At 35.4% G+C, this 11,695-nt stretch overlaps 1 protein-coding gene and 1 pseudogene across 1 annotated transcript; both read left to right on the top strand.

The window, feature by feature from the left end:
• Positions 1-1,233: 1,233 nt before the first annotated feature.
• Positions 1,234-2,158, top strand: LOC124232222 (olfactory receptor 1044-like; annotated as a pseudogene).
• An 8,375-nt stretch (positions 2,159-10,533) lies between these two features.
• Positions 10,534-11,469, top strand: LOC124232224 (olfactory receptor 5W2-like). Its single transcript, XM_046649188.1, has one exon. It carries the CDS (start codon positions 10,537-10,539, stop codon positions 11,467-11,469), a length of 933 nt encoding a protein of 310 aa, XP_046505144.1. The 5' UTR covers positions 10,534-10,536.
• The last annotated feature ends 226 nt before the right edge of the window (positions 11,470-11,695 follow it).

The following is an 11,695-nucleotide window of genomic DNA, read 5'->3' on the forward strand; positions in this document are numbered from 1 at the left end:
GGGGGACAGTTCAGACTCTCTCTGAGATCATGGGACAGTGGTCACAGAAACACTTTTATCATGTGTCTTACACATCTGACCTGCTGGTGAATAGATCATGCAAATTCTGGTCAATTAGGGCAGCGGGACTCACACAGTAACCAAACTCCCTTTCTTGCCTCTCTGTCATTTGTGCCACTTGCATCTCTACAATTAGCTCCCAAAAATTCTTCATAATCTCCCCTGAGCCACAGCAGCTGTCAGAGGGAGCCTGATTACCCCTGGCGTTTCCTGGCTGCGCACTCTAGTGCATCACTCATGGAGACTCATCCACGCTCTTCTCTAGCAGACACCACCCTCCCTGCTCCAGGGGGTCCTGGACCACAGATGATCTCTATCCCTTGTTAATGACGGGATATGACTCAGTAGGCGGGATAGGACCTGAGGGCCTAATGGGGAAGTGGGAGTGTGTTATATGGAGGAACCTGCCATAGCTCTGCTGCTGCACAATTTTGTAGGAAAAACAAAGAAATATCTCATTACCTGCATCTGTCACTTAACTATGCTTTTCTATTACAGGATACAACAACATTTCTAGAAATTTGAAAACAAAAACCATCATGTCGTCATATGTAGATTGTCTAGACCAAGTAATTGTAAGAACTATTGCCGTGATTCTGAGGACTTCAAGTTCTTTTTTTTTTTTTTAAGATTTTATTTTTCTCCCAAAGCCCCCAGTACATAGTTATGTATTTATTTTTGGTTGTGGGTCCGTCTAGTTGTGGCATGTGGGACACCGCCTCAACATGGCCTGACAAATGGTGCCATGTCCACGCCCAGGATTTGAACCAGCGAAACCCTGGGCCGCAGAAGCAGAGCGCGTGAACTTAACCACTAGGCCACAGGGCCAGCCCCAGGACTGCAAGTTCTTAATCTGTAAGATAGAAATAGCAAAAATTATCATAAATATTACATAGGTTGGTGTAGAAATAACGTGTTTAATTTGGATGAAAGTGTCCTACAAACTCTTTACAGTGCTATACAAATGGAAGCAGTATTATTATTATTGTTTTATCAATTTATATGCAATTGTACATTTCAGGGAGATAAGTTTACCAACAACGGATTTAGCAATCTCTTTTTTTCTAATTGCTGAAAAATAGAAAGGAATGGCAGTTTAACCGTTAAGATAATATTATGATATTACCCTCCACTTCCATTTCTTTCTTAACCAGGGATTTCCAGACCTGAGTGATGGCTGTTGAGAACTGCACCGTGTTTACTGACTTCCTATTCCTAGGACTTTCTGACAGACAGGATGTGCAGCAGGGGCTCTTTGTTCTATTTCTGCTGGCTTGTGACATAATTGTGATTGCCAATCTAGGGATGATACTGTGCTCCAGAAGGGTGCCAGACTCCACATGCGCATGTATTATTTCCTGAGCAATCTGTCATTCTGTGATGTTGGCTACTCCTCTACTTTCACTCCCCAAATGCTGGCTGATTTCTTATCTGAGCAAAAAATGATTCCATATAATTTACATGCCATTCAGATGTATTTTTGAGGGGCCTTTGCAAATGCGGGATGTCTCATATTGGCCATCATGGAATATGACCTTTATGTAGCCACTTGCCGTCCTCTTCTTTATACAATAGCCATGTCCAGGAGAGTCGGTACCCAGCTAGTGGCCATCGTGTATATGGAAGGTTTGGTTGATTCAGTAATCCACGTGATGCACATTTCATTTGCCATTTTGTAATTCTAATGTCATCAATCACTTTTTCTGGGACATCCTACCCTCACTAGCTCTAGCCATAACTGTCAATGAGATTGTGGTGTTCACTTTTGGTAGTTGTGTTCTGGGATACAGCATCATCACTGTCCTCCTCTCCCACAGCTACATCATAACTACCATCCTTAGAATGAACTCAGCGGAAGGAAGATGAAAATGCTTCTCTACATGCACCTCCCACGTAACCACTGTGCCTATATTTCATGTTACACTCTGGTTCATGTATTTGTGATTCAGGTTATCTTACTCCATGGACACAGACAAAATGGCCTCTGTTTTGTATAAACTTGCCATTCCTATATCAAACCTACTCATCTACAGCTTAAGGAATAATGTGAAAAGTGCCCTGAAAAAAATCAATCATCACTAAATTATCTTCTGGGTAAAATTGCTTTTTCACCAAAAAATATTTATGTAAAGATTCTGAGAGCTAAAGTTCAGGTACTTTGACATAGCTTCCTGTAGTCTCACCAATACACCTTCTAGATATTTGTTATTGGTTATCATTGTGCCTACATTGAGTGTAGAGAGCCTTCAGTATTGATCTTATCCTTGTCTCCAAGCTAAGGAAGAGTTGTAATAGAATAATTTTCCTGTTTTGCAAAGAAGGTCTGTTTATAATTCCCTTCTGTGTTCATGGTTGTTATCCAGGGAAATATGGGCAGAGCAATCCCTCCCCTCATGTCAACTCAACTTTCTCTTCTAAGTTTCCAAGGTTCCAATATTTTTTTAAACCAATAGTTTAATAAAGTTGCTTAGTCTGAGTAAGTGTTAGTGGGTTACATTACATTTATTTGTGTCTTTCCTTTGTTCTATTATCACCCTATAAATGTTCTATTGTAGCACTTAGAAGTTTATAAGTAATAAATTAATAACTAAGAATAAATTAAAAAGTCCTGCCCTCCCTCAAAGTTCCATAAATGTAAGTCCCTTGTCTGTCTTGTCCTCCAATATTTCTACTTTGCAGTTTACGATACTCAACTACAGGATGACATTCAAAATAAATTTATTCATTTATTGAATAAATGAATGAGTGTTCCCTGCAAAATGCAATGATCATCATCCCCTTCCATTGTTAGTTTTTCCATATCACATCCTTCTCACACATCCACCAATGACTGATGGCAAATATCTTTGTCCAAATACAATGTTATCAATGACTGTGTGTAGTTGGTTAATATTATAGTCAAGTTTTATATCTTGACTCCTTCTTTCATCCTGGCCATTGAATCTTTAAATGTAAGTATGACATATCAAAAGTAGGATTGGGTATAAGTCTAATACAGAGAACAGACAGATACATTATGGGGATAGGGTATGTAACTATATTTTTTAGAAATAGAACAGTAAGAATGTTCAATAACCCAATAAGTAAGTGGTCCAGTTTTAAAGTCAGAGGTGGTAATTTTTAACCTCCCTGGACATCTCCCTTTCCAGAAACACACTATGAACCAGGTAATAATGCAACTCTAAATCACTATGGTATTTAACATGTCACTCTTTTTTTCTATACCCATGTTACCCTTATGTAAAATAGGGAATTCATCTAGATTAGCTCTAAGATCCTTTCCATCTGATGCAATTTGTCTCAATGAAATATGAATCTACTACTGTGTAAACCCATCCCAGTACTGGAAAGGTTTTGAAAAAGAAAAATAGATGTCTCTTCTTTTTAACACCAAAGAATTGTACTGCATCTCTTGGCTGTTTCAACCTCAAATAGTGGTGACAATAAAGCCAGCCAGATAGTATGAATTTCAGAAGATCAAACACTTAAAAATGACCCTTTTTAGTGGCCTGTTATTCAAATTCAGAAACTCATAGACATTTCATAGAAGCAAATATCCAACTTTATTTGTATTCAAGGAAACAAAAATAAATACCTAAATGTAGTATTATGACTCAACTACAGGTTGGTTAAAATGAGAATGGAAATATCACATATTGGTGAGGATGTGGAGCAACTGTTGCTCTTACACATTTAGAATAGAAAATGAGGATTAGCACTTTACTTTGTAAAACTGTACGAAAGTATCCACTAAATCTAGACATATAAATGTGCTTGATGTCAAAATTCTTTTCCTAGATTTATACCCAAGGGAAATGAGTTAATCTGTCCACCCAAAGACGTGTACAGTTATATTCACCATTGTCTTATTGACAATAACACAAAACTGAAAGCAACTCAAATTTTTACCAACACAATAGATGAAGAATTGACAAACTTCTCCTAAAAGTTTTAAGTCATAAATATTTTAGAGTGTGCAGGCCATAAACTCTTTGTCATAATCACTCAGGATTTTTCTTGTATCACACAGACACACAAAAAACCTCAACCATATATAAATAAAATGATGTGTCTGAATTCCAATAAAACTTTATGAACCATAGTTTGCTGACTCCTGTTCCAAATTAGATAAATAACTTTGGTAAGTTTGTACATTGGAAACTACACAGCAATGAGGATGAGTTAACTATTTCCACATGTAACAACATGGAAAAATCTCACAAACATAGTAAACGAGTTGAGTAAAACGAGCAAGACAAAAAAAAGCATAAAACTGTATGATTGTACTACTATATACCTCAAAAACATGAAAACTAACCTATCATGCTGTACATCAATTTGTGATGGGTGTGGGGATGATTTCTAAGATGCTACTAATGTGTTTTTGGCCTGGTTGGGTGGGGGGATCTTTTCAGCTCTGAAAATTTAGTTGCAGTATACTTTCTTCAGTGAAAGTTTTCCATATGCATATTACACTATAAACAAATTTCCACAAAACAAAGTCTATTCACTATCAGATTGTAGGCAATGATAAGATATATATTTTTTTTAATTTATCAGTTCCTTGTACACAATGTGTTCATAATATATTTGTAAAATTAATATAGTGCCTAATTTCCTTGAATAGCTCAGTATATAATTAATCTTCATCTTACTCAAAGTGCTGTCTTGCTTGCAGAACAACAATGTTTTTATCCACCCACAGGCATTTCTAATCTTTCCTCCAGCGGCAGGGAAACTGTGTTTTGGGGCCACTATCAGGAAATAAAATCTGTGTCATAATGCTTAATGTTTCAGGGACAGACAACTATTTTCTGAAGAATGTGATCTTCTAGGTAGTCATATGCCTACATAGCATTGCTTTAGTGTCATCTGAAAACCCTTACATATGAAGTTTTCTCGCTTGTATCTGATGTATAAAATTTCTCCTACAGATTGTCTTTTTTCAATTATTTAAGAATTCTATTCTTAGTGAAACAGATCCATTTGAGAGTTAAATTAAGTTATGCAGTTTATAATAATATTGTAGCTCCACAGACTCAGGTTTACATCATTGGGAGGGGGTAGAGTGAAGGGAAGTTAGTCTACAGGGTCTGGAAAAGCAGCCCTGTATAAGAAGCTACAGTTACATCCTGTTTGAACAAAATGTAATCTAAGGGATTTTCACATCCCTGAAGACATGAAAGCAACTGAGGGGAAAACTAATTTGAAAAGACCAAGGAAAATTCTACATCCTCAAATGTGTACCAGAGAACTAAACAGTGATAGCAAGCATCTTGAATACACAAATGCATCAGTATCTTAAGTTTAAATGGTATGTAATTATTAGCAATTAGTTATATTGTTTGAGCTCTTAATAAAATATCTCTCACAGGAGTACATTTGGTATCTTAATATTGGGAACATAATGTGAAGCATGGCAATCTATTCTTTGAAGTAGTCTCTCTTGATTCACTCAGAATGTGACCAATATGGAGGGTATCCTGGAGAGTTGCCATGTTGCACAATTTCAGGAGCCACTACATTTTTTTATTTTCTATTTACTCCCCGGAATTGGGCAATTCAGCCATCTCCACCTCATTTTTTTTCCCACACAAATGTTAGTAATGTTCAAGTGTTCAGTAGTAATAAATATAATATAGTATTAGTCATTTTCCATTCAAGTAGACTTTTCTCTGGAGGTATGTAACACATTTCATAAAAAAGATCTGAACTCAGAATAGGAGTTTGATGATGATATTATGTCTTATGAATATTTACAAACTTTAAAAGCAATTGCTAGGTGTTAAATTATGTCCATAAATGATGTTTGATTTGAATTCAGGATGCACCTGTCTGATTTGCGTAGGAAATCTTAATATATCTTCTTACTGTTTTTTTCTGCCATATTTTAGCAAAAAGTTTATTTTTAGTTTGCACAAGCATGCACACATACATGGAGCACTATATAGAAAATGTTCCATAGGTGTGTGTGTGTGTTTGTGTATGTTTGTGCACGTGTGTGTGTACATGCTATAAAATTGACTATAAATATTATCCCTACCAATTATTAAGCAAAATTGAACGAATACTGTAACAGTTGCTACAGAAACAGGATACCAAATCTAATACAACCAATCTTCTTTCACCTCAATTCAATATGTGTGTCCATGCATATAGAAACACACACACACTTACAAAGACTGCATACATATATACGCATACTGCATTGTGTTCCTGGAGGGTAAACAATGTGGCTTACTGACATTATTTTTTCTTTTTAGGCCACATGATAAAATTGCCATACTATATACACATCAGTGTTCTGGGCACACTTCTCTATCGCCAACGTTCCTCATGTTACTAGTTTACCATTGAATATAACACGTATCTGAACTGCTATTGCAGTATCACTCATTTCTTGTAAGGAGTTAATAAAATAATTGTTAAGGAAACTTAAGTGCATCATACATTCTTATTTATAGAAATTCTTGTTTTGACTCACTAAACAGAGAGGAAACTATATGATGAATAGTGATAACTTTGATATTTGTGAATCAGCCGTCATTGTAAAAGTGAGTGTATACCGCAGGTGTAAGGTCAGTACATTTTTCCCATTGTCCATTTCCAAAATTGTTAATAGAATCCAGATATTCTTGCAAACCACACCTATTCTCACTATTAATGCAATTTAGGGTTGATTTTTGGTACTCATCTCAGAATGTGTTAGGCTTTCATTCGTTGCTTTTGGGATTTCTTCATAGCCATTTAGTACTGGAAATTTTAGTTTGAACTTTCTAGACTCATTAGTTCTGCTAAGGAAACTTAGAAATAGAAAATTTGGATGGTATTCTGATGAATCAAAGACAAAAAGATAGTTAAAGAATTGAGTCTAGAAACAAGCTTCCTTTTTTTGTAGAATATATATATCTGTGTGTGTGCATGAAAAACTACATGATGGTAAAAATAAATGCTTTCTGAAATAAAGTTTCTCTCTGGTTATATTCTCTCTATACTATTCTGGTTGCGTTTTACTGTATAAACGTTGCATGGCTTAAAACAGTGATCATTGGTCAATTATTCTATCTTCTTTATGTTGACTGAGGTCACAATGAAGTATTCAACTGAAAGTTGAGACAGGCTATAAGGTCTTTCATAACTGGCACCAGGATGAGAATGCCTAGAAAGATCGACTCAGCTGGTACCCTTCCATGTAGGCTCAGAGTCGGTCATATGGTTTATCCAGAAGGATAGTTGGACTTCCTACTTGGAAGCTCTCAACAGAGACATATAGCATTTCTGCTTACTTCTGTTAGTCAAAGTGGTTGAAGGAAAGCACAAGTTCAACAGGAGGATATATAGGAACTATGCCTCTAAGGAAAACGGTGTAATGATGTGTGCAGTCGTCTTTAATTGCCCAAACTATCATAGTCCATTGCAGAACTTTGAGGTTTCCCCTTCCAGATTCTTTTATTAAGAGTTTTTAACACTTTAAGTAAATACATGAGAAAATGTGCAACCTTTTTATTCTTTGTTTTGCACATACTTACAAAGCCACTGAATGAAGCAGCACTGGAACAGCAACCACATAGAAGGAAGAGTGACAGGCGTTTCAATCGTTATTGTGTTTGTGAAAGCAGAGTTAGCTCTGGGACCTTGGGAAGTAGCCCAGTCACAACAGATTCCAAGATGGATAATCAAGGTTTAAGAAGTATGGAGAATTCCATTGTCATCTCTTGGGAAGTATTTGGGGAGGATATGAAATTCAAACTTACTGCTATTCTCAATTACTTAAAGAACTAGTATGGATAGTAGCAAACTAAACGTATCCCAGAAAAATGATTATCCATGGAAAAATTTTTGACTGAATCATCCCTACACATAGGAACTATATTAGCAGATAAAAATTCCCAAAGCTAGTGTATTGCTATTCATACTCCAGCCTCCACTTCAAGAAACTTAAAATATTTAACATTAGATATTTAGGGTACAATTACCTTTGCAAATCCTTGTTCTAGGGACTTTGGGGAATATAAAATTAAAAATTGAATGTATTTATAAACCCTTAAATGTAATAGAGATTTTTATATGAATAAAATGAACATAATTTAAAAAATAGTCTACTAAATGTAGAGAATGTGATAGAGTCATAAAATCAACAAAGTGTGGATGGATGAGATGCATTTTGGGGATTGGAATGAGACAATGCTTGTTGAAGAAAGTGACCTTTATAGTTTCCATTGACAGGAATGTTTAATCACCATTATTAATACCAACTAAAAAGTAGAGAAGACCTAAATGGCCATTAACTGATGAATAGATAATGTGCCACATTCAAAAATTGAAATATAATTCAGCCATATAAAAAGAAATTCAGAAACTGCTAAAACATGGATGAACCTTAAAAACACTATGCTAAGTAAAAGAAGACCACTAATGAGAATAAAACACCCCATATAATATATAATGCCAAGATATGAGTTACCCAGTATAAACAATCTCCTATAGTCAGGAAGCAGATTGGTGGTTGCCAGGAGTAGTGGGGAGGCAAGAAGAGGAGTTGCATGGTAATGAGTATGAGTTACTTACTAAGATGAGGAAAAATGTTTTGGAATTAGATAGTGGTGATGGCTGCACAATTTTGTGAAAATACAAAAACTAAAGGAGTGCATACATAGAAAGGGTAAATTTTATAGTATATAAAATTATGTCTCAATAAAAATAGTAGCATCAAAGAATAGCAATATTCCTAAATGAGGTGGTGAAAGATAATGCTTCAAAAATGAGAGAAACAAAATGAAAAATAGAAAGGCTATGGAAATTACTAAGTAGAGGATCATTTTGTATTTTATTGAATTGCTGCTTTGACTGGAGACAGAGAGTATAGATTCAGTGTCAATGTCAAGCTCAACAAAAAAGTAATTTTCACTTCTATTACTGTCAGATGAACGTGTTGACAATAGTGAAGAAATAAGCTTCGGTTTGTGCTAAAGTTGTTGCTGTACTCACAGGGGAAAATACAGAACAAGGAATATAATTAATCCCATGTTAGCATACACTGAAGCCTGAGGGTGGAAGCTTCAGAGATTTAAGTCCCAAATGCTACCTGGTAAAATAAAATGCCACCTGGTAAAATAAAGTGCCATCTGCCTACTTTTCAGCTACATGTAGCGAGTACAGAAAGCACTGCTCCTCTCAGGTAGGTTCCTGAGTCTCCAAATTTAAGAAATAGTGGGGATATTTTTGAAAAAAGAGAAATTTGTAAATGATTGACTTTACATCTGCTTACGCAGTTTAATAAACTGAGCAGCCTATCATCAAAAAATTATATTTTTTCTCAGAACTGAACTGACTGAAATTATTAGGACCCACAAAATAACATTTTAATGATTTTATTTTAATCCAGGGTCACAGGAAAACTGTTTATCACTGGGGAAGTATGTACATGAATTTAAGTTTTTTTATTTCAGAAATAATTTAGATAGCACCTTACAAATAGCAACATGCGTACTCACCTCCATGTGAACCACATGCTATATTTACTTAACTCTAAGAAAAAAATAAATCAGCAACATTCCTATTCTCATATATCAACAAAGACATATATACATGCAAACACATGACATACACATAAATATACACATCCATAAAGAAGAGAAGCCTATATGTCTCAGGAACGTTTATTGTCCCTCATCCTGTTTACATTTTTAAAATTTAAGCATCTATAGAAAAACCAAAGAGATGCAAATGCATGTGTTACATTCTATCATTCTCACTTCTTTTTAGCACTTTTCTTTGGTCAAGAGGGTCATCTGTTGGCACCAGACAACTCCCACAAACAGGGAATGAGTATTGCGACAGAGTAATAACAGATTTCTAGAGGAAAGGTTTAATGCTTATTTCATGTCTCACCAAAAACTAAAGGTAACAGAGCAGGAACAGTAAAGTAATCATTTCATTATTATTAGGTAATGGTATTCATTGTTTCTAGAATTAACATCAAGTCTTTTAAGCCAATCATATTTTTTGAGGAACATAACAATGGTAATCATTTTTTGCTTCCATTGGACTATTTTCAGGCTTAGAAAATGCTCAGTCCTACATCTTACAACCTGGTTCCACTAATATTGTTGTCTATTCCATATTATATTGAATGCAGAATTGTGATATTAATTCATCTAAATCTACTGTCATAGATAAGAAAGTTAAAGCCTGGAGAAATAAACCTTGTACAAAATCACATAGATCATGAATGATATGTAACTCAGATAAAAATTTTCCAATATCTGTCTCTATTTATTTTTTACCATTATCAAATATATAGCAATCCTTCTTTAAAGACTGGGTACATGACTGGATAATTTTTTGAGTATTAGAAAACAAATAGAAAGAAACTGTATTCTGCCTTTCAGATATATGTGGATGTCCAGAAAAGTTAAAATGTATCTATCATTTTTTGGATTATTTCTTCATAAATTTAGGTAAGAACAAAGAGGAATGGTTGGCGAAAATTGCTCCTCCTTGAATGGATTCATTTTCTTGGGAATTTCCAATAACGCTGGGATGAAAGTGATCCTGTTTACTATGTTTCTAGTTGTTTATCTCATTAATCTTTTGGGAAATCTTGGAATGATCATTTTAATTAGAATGGATTCCCAACTGCACACACCGATGTACTTTTTCCTCAGCCACCTCTCATTCTGTGACCTCTGTTATTCCACAGCAATTGGTCCCAAGATGTTGGTGGACGTATTTGCCAAGAACAAATCAATCCCCTTCCTTGGCTGTGCTCTGCAATTCTTCATCTCGTGTACCTTTGCAGATTCTGAGTGTCTATTATTGGCCGTGATGGCCTTTGATAGATACAAGGCCATTAGAAACCCATTGCTCTATGCAGTCAACATGTCCAATAGAGTGTGCTCTCTGCTCATGGCCGGGGTTTATCTGGTGGGAATGGCAGATGCTTTGATACACACCACATTAACGTTCCGCTTATGTTTCTGTGGGTCAAATGAGATTAATCATTTCTTCTGTGATTTACCACCACTTTTCCTCCTTTCCTGCACTGATACACAAGTCAATGTGTTGGTATTATTCACTGTTTTTGGCTTCATTGAACTGAGCACCATTTCAGGGGTTCTTGTCTCTTATTGTTATATTATCATATCAGTCTTGAAGATCCACTCAGCTGAAGGGAGGTTCAAAGCTTTCTCCACCTGCTCCTCCCACTTAACTGCTGTAGCAATTTTCCAGGGAACTATGCTCTTTACATATTTTAGACCGAGTTCTTTATACTCCTTAGATCAAGACAAAATAACCTCATTATTTTACACCCTTGTGATTCCCATGTTAAACCCTCTGATTTATAGCCTACGGAACAAAGATGTGAAAGAGGCCCTAGAAAAATTGAAAAATAAAAGATTGTTTTAAGTACGTATATTATGTGTACACACACACACTCACATGCATTTAATGATTGTTGTTTTCATAAAATTATATAATATGATACAAGAGAGACATAATTTTCTCACATTTAAATAAATGAGTATCTGTATTTATGTATTAAATATCACTATGTTCTCTTTGCGCATCTAGATGCTTTGGAGTTCATGATGAATCCAGTAGTTTCTATACAAATGAATCCTAGAGTCTAGAA

The sequence above is a fragment of the Equus quagga genome, unplaced genomic scaffold (assembly GCF_021613505.1).
Source record: "Equus quagga isolate Etosha38 unplaced genomic scaffold, UCLA_HA_Equagga_1.0 HiC_scaffold_3416_RagTag, whole genome shotgun sequence".
NCBI lineage: Eukaryota > Metazoa > Chordata > Mammalia > Perissodactyla > Equidae > Equus > Equus quagga.